Source organism: Lacerta agilis, chromosome 6, assembly GCF_009819535.1.
Source record: "Lacerta agilis isolate rLacAgi1 chromosome 6, rLacAgi1.pri, whole genome shotgun sequence".
Classification (NCBI taxonomy): Eukaryota; Metazoa; Chordata; class Lepidosauria; order Squamata; family Lacertidae; genus Lacerta; species Lacerta agilis.
Genome location: NC_046317.1, coordinates 7,518,688 through 7,537,005, shown reverse-complemented (window position 1 = coordinate 7,537,005; position 18,318 = coordinate 7,518,688). Strand labels below are relative to the sequence as shown.

Genomic DNA, 18,318 nt, shown 5'->3' with positions numbered 1-18,318 from the left:
ACGATATTCTAATTTTTCGAGATTCACCTGTATATAGACTCAAGCGTTAGAATATTTCAGGCAGTTGATTTCTACAGGCTTAATAAAACAAAAACCACAAATACCATACCACTGGACCAACTCCCAGAGAATATATTACACAATTTGCAATAGGCTGCAGTAGGCTGCCACTTTCTGTAATACAGTTTAAAAACCTACGATACCATTTAAGGATAATCGTACATGCACACTTCAAAAACTCCCTCAGTATCTTTAATGGAAGAGATAGATTATATAAAATGTGGACTTAGGCTTTTTGATGAATCACAAGAGGCGGAAATTTTTAAAAAGCTGATAAATCAGTGTAATATGCTGGGGGGCAGGGGGCCGTTCCTACAACAGTACCAGATTTATTGCATGGGGGACATTCCTCAGGCAGGAGACAGACTTGACTGGAAGACCACAGCTAAGCAATGGAGTAACCTTTGGGTCTAACGAAAGGATTTTGGCTTGAGTGAAACTTGCTCCCCATGTAAAATTTGTGGAAGCCACAGATGATCCTGCATATTTTTGCAGCAGTTGAATGTCTTGTCGTGACAATAATGTGTCTGATAGCCAGCCCACAAGGGATCCAGGCCTAGGTGGGCAATCATTATCACTAGGACATTTCTAACATGAAGTTTTCTTTTGCTTTTCTGTAACTCCCCCCACCCTCCTTTACGGTATAGCAGAAGCCTTGTTATGCTTGCATGAATTTGCAGACTGCTCCAGTAACAGAGATGAGAATCAACCAGCTTAGCAAAATACAGTAAATGTGATCTTTAGGGTCTGGAAAGTACATACGTACTGAAACCTCGGGTTGCTATATTTCAAAAAGTGCACATTGTTGAGTTTTTTATTTTTATTTTTTGCAAAAAAAAAGTTTTGCCCAGAGTTGTTGAGCTTTTTTCGCCGACATGGGTTGCCATATAGAGATCAGCCACCAGCTCAGGTATTTTCACAATATGTATAGAAGGAGAAGGAGAAGAGTTTGGATTTGATATCCCGCTTTATCACTACCCGAAGGCGTCTCAAAGCGGCTAACATTCTCCTTCCCCTTCCTCCCCCACAACAAACACTCTGTGAGGTGAGTGGGGCTGAGAGACTTCAGAGAAGTGTGACTAGCCCGAGGCCACCCAGCAGCTGCATGTGGAGGAGCGGGGACGCGAACCCGGTTCACCAGATTACGAGACTACCGCTCTCAGCCACTACACCACATATATGCATGAGTATCTGCTTCCCCCGATGTTTGGTGCGCAGGCTTTGTGATCTTATTCACCCCGTGTCTTGATTGATGCATCTCTCAGTGAACTAATTATCTTTTCTGCCCATCGTTTCCTCAATTGGCTTTAATGGGGGAGGCGGTGCTCGAGACCCTTTGTGGGGGGGGGGGTCAATCATTTGTACAATAACTGGAGAAAACCAATGGCCTGCTGCCTCCTTGTATATAGCCCTGTATAGGAAAGCTTTTTTTATAACTTTGTAATGTTTCATTATGTTTTTATATATGTTGGAAGCCACCCAGAAAGGCTGAGGTGCAGTACAAACAATAAAATTATAATTAGTATTTTTATTGTCGTCGTTGTGGCAGGCTGCCATGGCGAAAAGGGTTGCTGTCATCGGAGCTGGGGCCAGCGGCCTAACTGCCATTAAATGCTGCTTGGATGAAGGTCTCCAGCCAACATGTTTTGAAAGAAGTGACGACATTGGTGGGCTGTGGAGGTTCCAGGTATGGCAAAGTCCGGCTTCGGTGTTTATTTACAAGGGAATGGCAAAATGTCCATGTGCAAACAGCAATATTGCCCCTTGTGTCAGGACCAGCATCCAGCAAAGAGAATGCTGTTTCGTTTCTGATTTGTCCACGTGTTTAAAGAATAAGTTGGGGAAGAAAAAGAGGCTGGGAGATCAAAGTTATATTTGGGATTGCTAATCTCTGGAAGCTCCTATAAAAACCTTCGTATACCCGCAGGGGCATAGCAAGGTAAATTGGTACCCGGAGCAAAAAAAAAATTGTCAAACCCCCCCCCCCCAGGCATGGGAAGGTCAGGTGGTACCCATTGTGGAAAATTTCTTGTCAATCCCCCCATTGATTCCCCCCCCAAAAAATGGTTTTACGTTATTTCATATTTTCTTACAAAGGAATAATAACAAGTAATAATAATAATAAAACTTTTATTTATATCCCACCCTCCCCGGCCAAAGTCGGGCTCAGGGTGGCTAACATCAGATACATAACATTGGTATAAAATCAAACAATAATTAAATTACCTCCTAAAAACATCTTGAAATCAAATTAAAGTCTAATTAGATGGCTTTCCACAGGGTTAGGGAACAGTAAGTGTTCTCTGAACTGAAATTTCAGCCTTCATGACATAGGAAAACAGCCAAGTGAACAGCTATTTTGGTGGAGGAGGGTCAAGATACTAACTGATATGCATGAAATTTCATATATAGCTATATATAGTAAGTATAGTAAGATAAGACCTTCAGAGCAGGCATTTTCAAAAAAAAAAATTCATTTCCCCCCCCCAAAAAACATTGTTCCTTGATAATTTGTCAACCCCTCCATTATGGAACCCGGGGCGGCAGCCCCCCGCCCCCTTGTTACGCCCCTGTATACCCGAGCACCACAACCTCCACCACCAGCAGCAGTTAGCCATGGATGGTTGAAAGGAATTTTCATTTAGCCGGAGACAAATCACAGGTGAGATATCTGGCTGGCCATTCTTGGGAAGAGGTTGCTAAATTGTGAGCTTGCGATTGCAAATGGTATTTCACATTTAGAACCGGCCAAAATCAAAATGGCTGAAAGAGTCAAACAGCCAACATTTTGCATTTTAGGTAGAAAGCTTGCGCTAAAAATACTTATGCATTTTGAAACAGAAGTTTCTCCAAGTGTGAATCGCAGGATAATAGTTTGCAGATTCGTAGTACTTGTTTTCATGAAGCCAGTAAGATATAGAACAATGATATATGCACATTGCTAAGCTCCTAGTTTAAGATAAACTGCACGTTTCCCCAGAGCCTTGAAAATGAGCTACTTGCATTCTTTAAATGAAACACTACGGGTCTCTGGTCAAACAGGTTTTTGAAGCACAATGGAAAGCTGGCAAAATGTGTTAGAGCAGAAACCATAGCCTGGAGCCATGATCCAACAATACCTGTACCAAGTACCTGGAAAAAAAAACACCACATTATATATGCTCAGCTTTAGAAGTCCTGTTCTTAATTCTGCAATTTCCTTCAGGAGCACGATATTGGGGGCCAGGCCAGCATTTACAAATCTCTAACCATCAATACCTCAAAGGAGATGATGAGCTACAGTGACTTCCCCATCCCTGCCGAGTACCCAAACTACATGCACCACAGCAAAGTGATGGACTATTTCAGGATGTATGCCGAACACTTTGACTTGCTCAAACACATACGCTTCAAGGTAAGAAGCCGGGCCTCGATCTTTGGCTACCGAGGCACGATCACAGTAGGGATAGTGGGAAACAGCTGGGAATGGAAAACGGAAACAGATACTCCTGCCCCTGCCTCCCACTTCCTTTCATTTAAATGGTTTTAAATTTAAATGATGCTTTTAATAAGGTTTTTTTATTATTATTTAATTGTGTGTGGGTGTGTATCCTTTGTGTGTTTTTAAACTGCTTTCATGTCACGAGCTGCCTTGGGGGAAAGGCAAGTTATTAGGAAGCAAACGAATAAAGCGGGTTCTCCGTCATAGAGAGCACGTGTTGCAGTGGGGGCCAGCAAGCCACCTCCATTGCTGTGGGCGGAATAGTATAGTTGGCCACAGCTCCGATTGGGCTTGGGGGTGTTGTTAGGGAGATTCACATGTATCGATTGGTGATGGACAGCCAGCAGCCTATATATGGGTCAGCCTCGTGGCTGACCGCCCTCTTGGCTGCATGCTGCGGATCACCCGCCCTCCCCTCCCTCTGTTTAGGCCTCTGTGTTGACCTTGCTATGCCTGTCATGGGGGTGTCTGCTTTTGGGGCAGGGGCCTGGTAGGAATTTTGCCAGTTGGCTGATTGGCTGTTGCCATCTGGTTTTTGCCTACTGCTTAGCAGCTAGTCACAACTTGTAAGGTTGGCGGTTAGGCATTGGTCATTATGTGTGATTGGAGGGGAGGTAGTCCCTCCAAATGATGATGATGTGCTGGGAATTCCATTAAAGGAATCCAGGGGCTCATATACTAGTCCGAAACCCCGGTAGGGGTCAGGGCCCACGCGAGAGCCCCTGGGACCCACTGGGGAGGGGGAGGGTTCTGCATACCAACCCCCAGATCTCTCCCCAGATGGGATTTCCCACTGCTGACACGTGGTCAGTTCTGTCCCGTCGGGCAGCTAGTCTGGACCAATGCCTACGCAACCACTCACATTGATTTGTAATTTAATAAAGTTGTGGCCGAAATTCTGCCAAAATCCCAAACAAAAATGATGTCTCATGTCTGAATTATTTGGGGACCTCCACACGCAAAATGCCACAGACACTTTTCAACATGTTTCAAGGGAAATTTGTAAAAATGACACAAATTATATACTCTAAAGAGGCACCAAGTTACAGGCTCTAAAAAGACAGCCTCTGATATAATAAACTAAAAGCCCTTTTGGAATGGTTGGGGTGGGGGGCATTTTGACACCCCACCACAGCCTCCCAGATTTGTTTGAGGTATGAACTTGATATTTCACGCCATTATATTTTATTATAAATGATTTATGATTTAATTACGTATGATATATTATTGGCCCATCCAGCTCAGCCTTCTGATCAGCTCTGACTGGTAAGCAGCGCTCCCTCGCTTCAGGTGGGAGCATTTTCCCACCCTTCCTGGAAGTGCCAAGTATTGCACCAGGGCCTTCTGATTGTGCACAGCAACTACAGTCAGTAGAGAGCCAGTGTGGTGTAGTGGTTAAGAGCGGTAGACTCGTAATCTGGGGAACCGGGTTCGCGTCTCCACTCCTCCACATGCAGCTGCTGGGTGACCTTGGGCTAGTCACACTTCTCTGAAGTCTCTCAGCCTCACTCACCTCACAGAGTGTTTGTTGTAGAGGAGGAAGGGAAATGAGAATGTTAGCCACTTTGAGACTCCTTCGGGTAGTGACAAAGCGGGATATCAAATCCAAACCCTACTTCTTCTCTTCTAAAGTCATGCTATGTTAACTCCCTCTAGTATGGGTCGTACCACTTGATATTGTAGATGAGGGCTCACATGATTTTATGTGGATGTTCGATCTTGTCTCAAGTGGTACAGTTTTTATAAGGCTCCCGCACATTGAAAACTTGCACAATAGCACAATGGCTGTTCTTGTTTTCTGTGCGTAGGAGCACGATTTGGCCATGTAAGCTCCCACCTGGAACCTGGTCTGGTCCTATCCAATAACAGGTTTATAACATCTCATTGAGGTGTGTGTGTGGGGGGGGGAGGCATTTATGTCTAGACAGTGACAGATTTATGTATAAGCTAAACAAGCTATGGCTTAGGGCCCCACTCTCTTGGGGGCCCCCAAAAAAATTAAAGGAAAAAACCACTGGATGTACATTTCCAAAATATAAGATAAAAAACAAATAAAAGAATACATACATACAGCAACTGTGTTTTGTGTTGTGTAGGATCCCATGATGTAAGTAATGGGCCCCCGCCTGCTAGCCTGCTTCCTAAAATATCACTGGTTTGCTCATTTCTGTATATAGGGTGCCTACATTCTGCATGTGCAAATGGCTTTAGATACCTATTAGGTCCATAAATTACCATATAGCATGTATCCAACACAAAAAACAGTGACAATTTGTTGTTGACAAAGGACAGCTGGACATATAAAGGGCCCCATTACCTTCAGTAGCTTAGGGCAGAGGTTGGCAACCTCCAGCCCACGGGCCAGATGTGGTCTACGAAGACCATTTTACCGGCCCACAAGCCGCCTGCAAACCGAGCCGACTGCTTGGCAAGTCCCCTGCATGCGGTGCAGGGACTCACCAAGTGGTGCCGGAAATGGCATCTGCGCACGCGCAGATACCAGAAACTGCGTTTGCGCATGTCTAGACACCAAAAATCACTTCTGTGCAGGCACGATTTTCGGCATCTAGGCATGTGCAGAAGCTATTTTCGGTGCCACGGACATGCGCAGATGCAATTTTCGGCACCACGCTGCGCCAGTCCGGCCCACGGACAATCTCCGTGGGATTGATCCGGTCCATGGCCGGTAAACCTTGCCGATGCCTGGCTTAGGGCCTCATCAAACCTAAATCCGGCCCTGCGTCTAGATATTCATTGTATGAGCAGTTCCCAAAATGATTCAAAGGATCGTCATCCCCGTGACCCCCCCCCATCTGAATGTTCCACATTGCAACCCCACTCACTGGCTTTTGTGAGCATATTTTAATTCATGTGTTTCATTGCTGTGAAATGTGCATATAAAGCCAAGCATAAAAACCATTTACCTTGTCTTTCAAGGCCTGTGTCTGCAGCATAAAGAAACGACCAGATTTCCCCATTACTGGCCAATGGGAGGTTGTAAGTGAAATATATGGGAAGCAGGAATCTGCCATCTTTGATGCTGTCCTGGTCTGCACTGGACACCACATAGATCCTTATTTTCCACTGGATTTGTTTCCTGGTAGGTGGGGTTTTCTGATGTGGTCAACTGCTTGAGAATTCTGGGGAACCCATATGAAAGCAGAATCTGTGTGGCATGAATATGGTTCACCCCGCTATTCTTTTTAGGGTATTTGAATGTCTTAGAATAATATAGTAACATCGACAACCTCAAATATTTAATGCACTATGTGTGGGAACAGTTTACAATGCAGCTGAGATTATTAGGATGCCAACATTTAAGAGCAAATTTCTAGGCAACTTTGTTTTTGCCCATGCAAAGGACACATGCAGTGCTTAGCCTAAAATGACAGGGGCTCTGTTTGAACCCAGGGGAACTATTTATATGTGACATGGGTGTAAAAGACCTGGGTTCAAATTCCAACAGAGAAGGTTTCCTTTGGGTTAAGCTGCCTCAGCTGCATAATGGTAGCACCAGGAACTCTCCCGGGCATCGTGTCTGTTGGGAAGAGATCTGGTTCAAGGTTTTAAATCAGGGGTAGGCAAACTTACCTGGCCTTGGACCGGTTCCTCCGGCACCGATCGCGCAGGCCAGAAGGTAGGGGAGCATGCGCACTCGCTTTTTCTGGTGCAGCGTGGCACCGGAAAAAGCTTGTGCACACACGCAAGCGTCATTTCCGGTGCACTTCTGACACAGAGCGGCACTGGAAAGAGTTTGTGTGCGTGCGCACGGGCCTCCGCAGACCTGGAAGTGTGCCAGAAATGACGCATGCGCACAAGCTATTTTCAGTGCCCCGCCGACCTGGAGATGGGCAGCCGCGCCGCACCAGTAAGAGCAGGTGGCGGGGGTCACTGGGGGCCGGATAATTGGCTTGCGTGGGCCGTATCCGGCCCGCGCACCTTAGTTTGGGGACCCCTGTTTTAAATGAATGACATTAGCCCAACTAGTGTTAGTTTACTTTTTGTCCTAATTTGGGACCCAAGCCAGATATCAGGATGAGAACAAGTTTGCTAGGCAAAAAGAGGAGACCTGGGGAAATAGATTTGGCACTTTGGAAGCACGCAGTGCTGCCCAAGAAGCTGCAATTGTTTTGTTTCATTTAGAGCACAAGTGTGTTAAAATCTCACAAGGACCCTGTTCAGCTGGTTAGGCTGAGAGTCAGTGAACTTCCTACAGTGACTTAAAGAGTTGAACCAGATGTAATAATGACATCCATATATTTTTTAAATCCCTTGTATTTGTTGTTGTTCAGTCGTTCAGTCGTGTCCGACTCTTCGTGACCCCATGGACCAGAGCACGCCAGGCACGCCTATCTTTCACTGCCTCCCGCAGTTTGGCCAAACTCATGCTAGTCGCTTCGAGAACACTGTCCAACCATCTCATCCTCTGTCGTCCCCTTCTCCTTGTATACCCCAGTCAAATAAAAGGTGGAGGGTTTAGAAGGATCCAACTATGACACACAGAAAGAGGAAAATGAAGAAGGAGACTCAAACCTTCTTTCTCCATATTACCTCCCAGTGGTCAATTCCTGCTCCCCAACTTAGCTACAACACCACATGTGAGCTACCATACAACCCATGTTTTCCACCCCAAACCTGATGGTCTAGACCAACCTTTCTCACCCTTGGGTCCCCACATGTTGCTGGGCTACAGCTCCCATCAACCCTAGCTAGCAGGACCAGTGGTCAGGGATGATGTGAGTCGTAGTCCAACAACATCTGGGAACCCAAGGATGAGAAAGGCTGGTGTAGACACTGCTGCCCACTGCCTCTCTTTGGCTGTAGAGGCTGCAAGGTGAGGTGGTTCATCCTCATCTCATCCAGTGTCTATTTAGACAGCGATACCTATCCCTGCTTCTTGGGAGAAAAGTCTTAAAGGAAAAGGCACAAGACAGAGAAACCAGTCTGTCACAAGACAGAGAAACCAGTAGGAGAACACTTCAATCTCCCAGGACATTCTATACAAGAAGTCAAAGTAGTTGTCTTAATACAAAGGAATTTCAGAAATAGACTGGAAAGAGAAGTTGCTGAATTGCAACTCATTACCAAACTTAAAACCATGGAGAGACCTGGTCTGAACAAAGACACTTGATTCTTATCTCATTATACATGACAAAGCTATCTTTAGCCATCTCACACCTTGCTTATCCCTTAAGACTAATTGCAGTCGTTAACAGTCGTCAACAGGTTTTCCACACCCATCAGCCAATCCCCCATTCCCACTACCCTTCTGAGTAATACCCCTCCCCACTCTCTCACTATATATAAGGGTCTGGTGACGTCTGTTTCAGTGTATCTGAAGAAGTGTGCATGCACACGAAAGCTCATACCAAGTACAAACTTAGTTGGTCTCTAAGGTGCTACTGGAAGGAATTTTTTCTTTTTTCCTTTGTTTTATCTGTGAAACCTGTACAGATGTTTCAATTTGGGGCTTCCCCCTTGACAGTCGAAGCAACAAGGGTACACCTTGCCCAGCATCATGCAAAATGGCTTATTTCTCCTTTTCACAGGTGTTGAGAAGTTTAAGGGGAAAATTATGCACAGCCGAGAATATAAGCATCCTGAAAAATTCCGGGACCAGCGAATCCTCGTGATAGGATTGGGAAATTCTGGAGCAGACATCTCTGTGGACCTCAGCCATGTTACTAAGCAGGTTCTGCTCACTTAAGAAAAACAAACAAATAAATCATTTGCCTTATATTCTCACAAAGCCACCTTTCTGGGGCACCTTTCTCAAGCTTTGGGCCCCGTAGTGCCACTGAAACCAACAGAAGTGGTGAGCTCCTGCTAGTGACACTTAACTGCTTGATTCTGCAAGTGTTCACTTGTAAGGAACTCTCACTTAATTCAATGGGACTTGATGCCTCAGAATCTTTTTCCTAAATATGCAATTTAAAAACAAAACACAAAGCATTTCATGGGTGGCTATGAGGTTGAGCAATTTTACCAACCCTCAGCTGCTTTTTCACCCACAGAGGGAAATATACTGGAATTTCCCCTGTAGGATAATATTCCAAAATGGTATTCCCCCACCTGCAGTGTATCAACGGATAGTGTATCAAACCCCTACAAGGACCCTGCCAGCACATTCTAATATATGTGTTGGTTATGCCTGAACATGTGAACATGTGATTCCACTACACTTGGCTCTCAGTAGGCACCTGTGGTGGGTTTTTCTTCCTTAACCTGCCCCTGTCTCCTCCGGATAGATCTTTCTGAGCACCAGAACTGGCACCTGGGTGGTGAATCGTGTCTCCGATGATGGGTACCCCTTAGACGTGGTTCATTTTACACGTTTCAAAAACCTCCTTCGCAATATGCTTCCTTGCACTCTGGTGAACCTGTGGGGAGAGAAGAAGCTGAACACGAGGTTTAATCACGAGAACTATGGTATAAAACCCCAGCACAGGTAAGGCAGGAGTCTTTTTTTAATCTCAGGAAATTGTGAAGGTTGGGGAATTCTGCCTTTGTTTGCTGTTTTTAGCATTTCTTCTTTTCTGTGTAAATATGCAAGGAACCATTTCCGTTCTTTTATTACCATTTTGTTATCTTGATTTCTTATTTTCCCGGTACGTTTCGCCATTTCTGCATATTTCATAAGTTTTTGTATCCATTCTTCTTTTGCTGGGACTTCACCTTTCCATTTTTGGGCAAGTAAAATTCTTGCTGCTGTAGTCGCATACATAAATAAATTTCGATCCAGTTTGGGTAGTTCTGTCCCTATAATTCCCTAAAGGAAAGCTTCTGGTTTGTTTTTCAAACGTTATTTTAAACATCTCTTTTCAATTCATTATACAGTGGTACCTCGGGTTGCACACTCAATTTGTTCCAGGGTGCCATTTGCACCCCGAACAGTGCGCAACCCGGGCGGCGCTTCTGTGCATGTGGGAATTGCACAGAATGCTTCTGCACATGTGCAAACTGTGCAGAACGCTTCTGTGCATGTGCAAACTGCGCAGAACGCTTCTGCGCATGCGGGAACTGCGCAGAATGCTTCTGCACATGCACGGACATGCGCAGAAGTGTCCCCGCTCCGTGTTGCACTTCCAGGTTAGCGGAGTATGCAGCCCGAACGTACGTAACACGGAGCGTGCGCAAACCGGGGTATGACTGTATATAATTTCCCAGTTAAGCTTTAACCTTACTACAAGACCACCACATATAGTAAAAAAGAACCTTCTTTCTCTTTACTCTTCCAACTCTTATTTGATATTGATTTATACATTTTTTGCCATTTATTCGGTGTTAGTACCATATAATTTTCTCTTGGAACATAACATGCTGTAAATTTTATATCCATATTCCACGGTCGTTCCCATGCTTCCATATCTATATTATGACCAATAACTATTGCCCAATATATCACTGAGGATTTTACTTGCTCATCCTTTGTCTCCCATTCCAGTAATATTTTATACAATTTAGACAGCACTTTTACATTACATTCCAACAGATCTCTCTCCAGTTGTGACATTTGTTCCCCAAACCCTTGTATCCTGTCTTTCTTAAATACTTCGTTCAAATGATGGTATTGTATTCATGTTGTTAATTTTCATGATAATTCCTTAAATTCTTTTAATGGATACTCTCCTCCCACTTGGTTTAATAAATTTCATTATGTTGTCCACCCTTCTATCAGATTATTTTTCTTTACAGTTATAGCTTCCAACGGTGAGAGCCAAATGGATGGGGCTGACTTGACCAGCTCCTCTCCCTTATTCTTCCTCTCCCACATCACTGCATTATCTCTCTCCACCTCCATTCTCAGAGTCCCCTGATCCTTTGATACAACCTGCCATTCCCACCCCATCCTGGCTGTCGCCAAGGGGCACATGCAGCTAGTCTCTCTGGCCTCACTTGTAATAATCTCATCTCCATTTTTCTTTCTGTCCACGTGCATGAAAATATTTATGTATCTGTACTGTCAGGCTTCAGGGAATTCGATCCCTCCCAAGCATGGTGGCAGCCAAGAAGCAGATAACAAGAAGAGTTCTTACCAAGTCTTTAGTCAATATTCACAGAGAGAGAGCGCAGAAATGACATCTCTCATAGATAATGGCGTTGCTCTGAGTGAAGTCCGACCCCCTCCGTCTCTCCTATTATACTTCATTCCTGTGTCGGCTGACCTGTGCTTTCTGCCTCTGAGCTTTCTGTTCTACTACTCTCAATGCACGCTGGGTCCTGGCAGAAGAGGGGTCAGGAATGCTTTCTAAAGACACTGAGTCTGTTAGCTGTCTCTCCCCTGGTGCTTCTTCTTCCTACTGCTCCTCTCCCAATATTTCCCAGCTTCTCCCCTCTGCAGCCTCTGAACTATGACCTTCTGCAAACCACTGTAATAATAATAATAATAATAATAATAATAATAATAATAATCATTATTATTATTATTATTTATTTCTACCCAATCCAAAAACTGGGCTCAGGGTGGCTAACAACAAATACAAGACAATGATTAAAACAACTAACTGGCTAACTGGCCAGCTTAGTCATGCTAGGCCAGTAGGGAGACCAGGGAGGAATTTTAATGTAGGGACCCAGAAGGGTTTCTTCAAAAAGAAGGTCTCGTGGGACAGAGTATTCCACCAGGTCGGAGCCAACACTGAAAAAGCCCTGGCCCTTGTGGAGGATAATCTGGCTTCTTTTGGGCCCGGGACCCTTAAACTATTGTTATTTGTGGACCTTAAGGTCCTCTGTGGGGCATACCAGTAGAGGCGGTCCCGTAAATACGAGGATCCTAAGCCACATAGGGCTTTAAAGGTCAGAACCAGCACTTTGAACCTGACCGGGTACTCCACCGGGAGCCAGTGCAGCTGGTAAAGCACTGGATGAATATGCTCCCATGTTGTAAATCTGTACTGTCCTCCTCTTCTCGAGAAGATTCAGGAAGGTCCCCACCATTCCTCCTCAGTCCAGTCCCTGACACAGACATACAGAGAAGCAAAGGCTTCTCCCCTTGTGCTCCGTAAAGAGCCACGTACACTGGGGGTGACAAACAACCAAGGAATAAATCTTAATAAACTTCTGCAAGCCCAGAACAACACCCCCAACCCATCCGGAGGTTGAAGCACTTCAACGCCTCTTTCCTTTGCCCCATAGGTTCCTCAGTAGGTATCCCATTGCAGCTGACGACCTTCCGAACGCCATCATTTCTGGCAGGGTTCTGATGAAGCCAAACGTGAAGGAGTTCACGGAGAGAGGAGTGGTTTTTGAAGATGGCAGCAGAGAGGAAGACATTGACGTGGTGATCTTTGCCACAGGATACAACTACTCCTTTGCCTTCGTCGAGGAGGGAGTCATCCAGACAAGGGACAATTGGATCCCACTATATAAGTTTGTCTTCCCACCACGGCTGGAAAAGCCCACACTGGCAATCGTCGGCCTCCTCCAACCTTTGGGAGCCATCATGCCAATAGCTGAACTCCAAGCTCGCTGGGCCACGAGAATCTTCAAGGGTAAGGAAGAGAGGAATACACTGTGGATTCCTGAGCTTCTGTTCTGCTAAGGTCTCCAGTGCTTGGGCTCTGTTCTGTATAATGAACTCTGTGATCCACGCTGGAATGACAAAGAGTATGGGTGGATTCTCATGAGTGTGAAAAGGTGACTTCTAATCCAACCATGCATTTCTATAGCTGTGTCTGGGAGAGGACTGAGTTATGAGAGGGGTTTCAGTAGGCAAGGAGACCAGGGCTTGAACCAGAATTTTACCTGAGAGGACTGAAACAAATGAGCAGCTTTTTGCATTCTTGGTCAGGAGAAAGTGAGCTGTGAAACAATTGGGCAGCCGGACCTTTATTTGAAATGCTTAACTGGTACATATGTCAAAACAAAATAAAATAAAAAATTCCTTCCAGTAGCACCTTAGAGACCAACTAAGTTTGTTCTTGGTATGAGCTTTCGTGTGCATGCACACTTCTTCAGATATCTTCAGAGTGTATCTGAAGAAGTGTGGATGCACATGAAAGCTCATGCCAAGAACAAACTTAGTTGGTCTCTAAGGTGCTACTGGAAGGAATTTTTGTTTGTTTGTTTGTTTTGACTATGGCAGACCAACACGGCTACCTACCTGTAACTGGTACATATGTGTGTTATTTTTCAGGCCTGCTCAAGTTGCCTTCAGAGGATGAAATGATGGCTGACATAACTGAGAAGATCAAGTATAATGAGAAACGGTAGGTTGCCATCTTTCCGTGCTTACAGTGAGCGATGCTGATTTCTCTCGGGACTTCATGCTAAATTTCCTGGTCTTGGAAGCTTGCTTCTTATTTCTAGCTTCGTAGAGTGTTCTTCAAATGTGTAGTTCGCCAGAGCTTCCCATTAGTTCACGCCGTTTTACACCTCTACATTGCTGGTGGGCACAAGCACATGGATAAAATGCGGCAGAAAAGCAATATTCGTGTACAAGCTTTTTTTCTGCAGCATTTCCCCAGTGTTTGAATAGGGTGGCAAGTGTGTGTGTGTGTGTGTGAGAGAGAGAGAGAGAGAGAGAGAGAGACCTTTGACCACTGTGGCGTTTGTCCTCTAATGCTGGTGATGTCATACTGGGGATAGTGTGAAAGGGTTAATAGACTGTCCAATGAAAACCCAGGGGGCGGAGTCAACTGTGTTTAAGATTGAAGCACAGGGGTTTTGAGAGTCAGTCCAGTCTGTGAGTTCAGATCAGTATTTGAATCAGTCATTAAAGTGCAGTCAGTTGTTTGAAAGAGAGAGTTTCAGTTGGGAGGTGGTTGGTTCGATTGGGACCCTGTGGGGGGTGGATGGTATAGGATGGTATAGGAACTAGCGAAGAGATATTGACAGGACATTCTGAGAACTTAAGCGAAGTACTGTATTTGTAAAACCATAAGCTTGTAACTGTGTGAGAAATAAACTTGTTCTTTTTGGTTCAATTTCAAAAACTTGACTGGACTCAGTGATTTACCAGGGAGTACCTGGTTGGTGACAGCGGGACAGTGGTGGCACAGGGATCAATAGTCCGTTAAACGACCGGGGACCCTGTGTGATCGCCACAACCACCAATTTGGGAAGACTAGTAGCCCTTGAGCAATAGGATGTGGGGCAGAGGAACAGTTTGGGGCTAGTTTCCCCTTTAAACCAGGAGTCAGAGAAGCAGAAAGAGCAGTGAGTTGGCTGAGGCTAAAGCATCCTTCCAGTCCACAGTTGCTCTTTGGCAACCTGATGCATAATTTCTAGCTTTGCTGCCTGCTAAGGAAAGAGTGCATGTATTTCTGCTCTGCCCAGCCTGGATATTTGTAAGCAAAGCAAATATTCGCAAGAGATGATAAGTCTCCAGTGCTCTTTCATCCACAGGAAAACGAACCCTGCAGTGCTGTCCTGAAGTCTCAGGAAGTGTGTTGCCACTGGAAACGATGGGTCTTGCTCCCTGGGATTAAAAGCAGCCAAGTGCGCCAAACTTGGCAAAGGGGAGAGGGGGTGGCCGTAGGGAGACCAAGCCAGAGCTGCGTTTAAGGCATGGGTAGGCAAACTAAGGCCCGGGGGCCGGATCCGGCCCAATCGCCTTCTAAATCCGGCCCGCGGACGGTCCAGGAATTAGCATATTTTACATGAGTAGAATGTGTGCTTTTATTTAAAATGCATCTCTGGCTTATTTGTGGGGCATAGGATTCGTTCTCCCCCCCCAAAAAATATAGTCTGGCCTCCCAACAAGGTCTGAGGGACAGTGGACTGGCCCCCTGCTGAAAAAGTTTGCTGACCCCTGGTTTAGCCCCAAAGTGGAAGTTACAAGAGTTACCTACCATTGCGGAGTGGCAGATGAAGATGATGGACTATGCGGAAATGGCCAAACTGACTTGCAGAATCCGAGACCAAGATGACTCAAAATTCCATAGAGATTGGAGTAAATTTATTGCTTATTTAAATGACAATTGCAAAAATCTGAAGACACCAGCAGGATCATAGCTGTCAACTTTTTTCCTTTTCTTGCGAGGAATCCTATTCGGAATAAGGGAATTTCCCTTTAAAAAAGGGAAAAGTTGACAGCTATGAGCAGGGTTGAAATAAATCCTACAATGTGGACAATAGTTAAAGAGTAAAGTGCGCGAGTGGGTTGAAATATATTACCTGTTGAAGGGAGGGAGGGAAGTCATAAGCTCGGCAGAGCGGAGGGTTGTATTGTTGCAAGTTGTTAAAGGAGAAAATAATATATATATATTTTTAAAGAGAAATGTGAAAAAGAAAAAGTTTGCTGACCCCTGGTTTAAGGTCTCCTCAGGGTCTAACTAATGCCTGCCGATTCCCTCCCTCTCTCCTCAGATATGTGCCAAGCCAGCATACCATGCTCCAGGTGCAATACGTCGATCACATGGACGAACTGGCCTCCCTGTCGGGAGTGAAGCCCAACCTGCTGCGTCTCATCCTGACGGACCCAAAGCTGGCCTGGGAGGTGTTCTTTGGGCCCTGCTCTCCGGTGCAGTTCCGCCTGACCGGGCCTGGGAAGTGGGAGGGGGCCAGAAATGCCATCCTCAACCAGAAGGTGAGGATTGTCAAGGCCACCAAGACCCGAGGCCTGCAGACCTGCGTGGGCACCAGCCTGCCTTCGACTCCTTGTTTCTTCATCAAAGTGCTTGGCTGCTTGGCCTTCTTTGCCATCCTGGTAGCTTACCTGTAGATCAGAGCCGGAGGGGAACCCATTTCCTTGTACCTGCACACCCTTGTACCTGGCAAACATCTAGGATGCTGGGAAGAACAGATGTGGCTTTAAAGAGAGCAGAATCTGTTACTTCTTAACTCTAGCTTGTTCAGCAGTGAGCAGATCGTGCAATGAATTCCCCAGAATCCCCCCCCAAAAAAAACGTCTTCTCCCTTACACTAGTCTGCTTGTTAACATTCACACAACCAAGGGGACTCTGTCCTCACAGGCATATTCAGGATAACAGCTGCACTACTTCTTCTTCTCCTCCTCCTCCTCCTCCTCCTCCTCCTCCTTCCTCGTTTTTGCTTTTGTTCTTTTTTTAATAATAATTTTTATAAGTTTTCAATTACAGTCCAATAATAGCCTCATTATAACAATACCAGGGACGTGGGTGGCGCTGTGGGTTAAACCACAGAGCCTAGGGCTTGCCGATCAGAAGGTCGGCGGTTCGAATACCCACAATGGGGTGAGCTCCCGTTGCTCGGTCCCAGCTCCTGCCCACCTAGCAGTCTGAAAGCTCGTCAAAAGTGCAAGTAGATAAATAGGTACCGCTCTGGCGGGAAGGTAAACGGTGTTTCCGTGTGCTGCTCTGGTTCGCCAGAAGCAGCTTAGTCATGCTGGCCACATGACCCGGAAGCTGTATGCCACCTCCCTCGGCCAGTAACACGAGATGAGCACTGCAACCCCAGAGTCGTACACAACTGGACCTTATGGTCAGGGGTCCCTTTACCTTTTAATAGCCTCATTATAACAATACCAATGTATAATACAATTACTAACGCTAATCATTCAAATACCAAATTATATAATTTAGATAAGGTGCCCCCGCACGCTAGAATTGATGGTTTGATGGTTTTCTTTATTTCTACATTCCAAAATCTTATTAACTTCAATTACATTCAGGTCATAATAAAAATCCCTTATACAACAACCGCAATATTAATAACTTCTACTTGTGTTGACACATTAAATGATTTATAAATCTACAAGTGAGGCTCTCAAACTATATCCGTGTTCTTCCTGTGTGTGGCAATTATTCTGTCCATGGTGTTTCTTCCTGTCCTTGTAAAATGTTACATTTATCTTTTCCCAGTTGTTGCTGTTATCCATCATGCCTTGGGCGGAGCTAATATCCCATTGTTGTTCCAGAAATTTCTCCCTCATTCTGTCCCGTGCTTCCTTATTTTGCAACTTTAACAACAGCTGCGAAAGTCACTCTGTCCCAATAAATAACCCTTTCCCACCATTTCCCCCCTCAGCCTGGCTCTCTCAATGTGTTCAGCACCCTAATCTGAGGACTCTCACATTCAAAAGTTCCTAAGGAAAGCAAAACCATGTTATGATAGAAGATCGTAAAAAGCTACCTTCTGACTTGTATGAGTTCTATGAAGACCCCCCCCATCTTTTCCTGCACAGATCAGGCTTTTGAACTGCTTAGAAGTGAGGATAAACAGTTTTTGAAATTACAGAGCAATAGCCACGTTAATATTTTATTCATGCAGCTGTCAGTCTACAGCAGCTTATAACACAATAAATCTGTCCGTCTTTCAAGATGCCACAAGGGCCTGGGCAACTCTAGCAGCTTAAGCTTCTGTGAGATGTATGAGAAATGCCAAAACTGGATGCTTGTTGAATTTCTAAGAAATAAAACGTATAATATGCTGAGCTAATCACAGTGACTGTTTACTGAAGTGCATGAAACATAAGTAAGATATCAAGCAGGGATGGGCAACCTTTGTGGGGCTAGTACACGGGACCAGATTCAGCTTGCTAGTCTTGCTTAGCAGAAGCCCACACGAATACTTCTGCTAGAGCAGTGCCACTTCTCTCCACTTCCTTCACCCCCCCCATGTGGCACAAAATGACTTGGGGTGTGTGTGAGGAGAATCCCAGGATAGCATGCAGGGGAGCAGCGGGGAGATTGTTCCATTGCGCAAGCAGAAGGGCTTACGCAGACAGATATTTTTAAGAGTGGAATGCTGAATCCCTCCCTATATTTCCCTGCATCCCAGGGGTGGGGAGCACACACTTGTCAACCTCCTGATCTCATGATCATCTGAAGTCATAATGACAGCAGGTGGTTGCCATG

The 18,318-nt window shown here is 45.3% G+C and overlaps 1 protein-coding gene across 4 annotated transcripts in view; it reads left to right on the top strand.

The window, feature by feature from the left end:
- Window positions 1–16,338, top strand: part of LOC117048019 (dimethylaniline monooxygenase [N-oxide-forming] 5-like) — a 39,865-nt gene extending 23,527 nt beyond the window's left edge. For 2 of the 4 annotated variants that reach the window (XM_033151329.1, XM_033151330.1), the window contains exons 2-9: window positions 1,610–1,747; window positions 3,266–3,454; window positions 6,479–6,641; window positions 9,091–9,233; window positions 9,790–9,989; window positions 12,677–13,032; window positions 13,677–13,749; window positions 15,851–16,205. In XM_033151329.1, the coding sequence (XP_033007220.1) occupies window positions 1,616–1,747; window positions 3,266–3,454; window positions 6,479–6,641; window positions 9,091–9,233; window positions 9,790–9,989; window positions 12,677–13,032; window positions 13,677–13,749; window positions 15,851–16,205 (1,611 nt within the window). In that variant the 5' untranslated portion in view covers window positions 1,610–1,615. Of the gene's footprint in view, window positions 1–1,609; window positions 1,748–3,265; window positions 3,455–6,478; window positions 6,642–9,090; window positions 9,234–9,789; window positions 9,990–12,676; window positions 13,033–13,676; window positions 13,750–15,850 lie in introns of those variants that run through there. The other 2 variants (XM_033151331.1, XM_033151332.1) reach the window with 2 other exon arrangements.
- The last annotated feature ends 1,980 nt before the right edge of the window (window positions 16,339–18,318 follow it).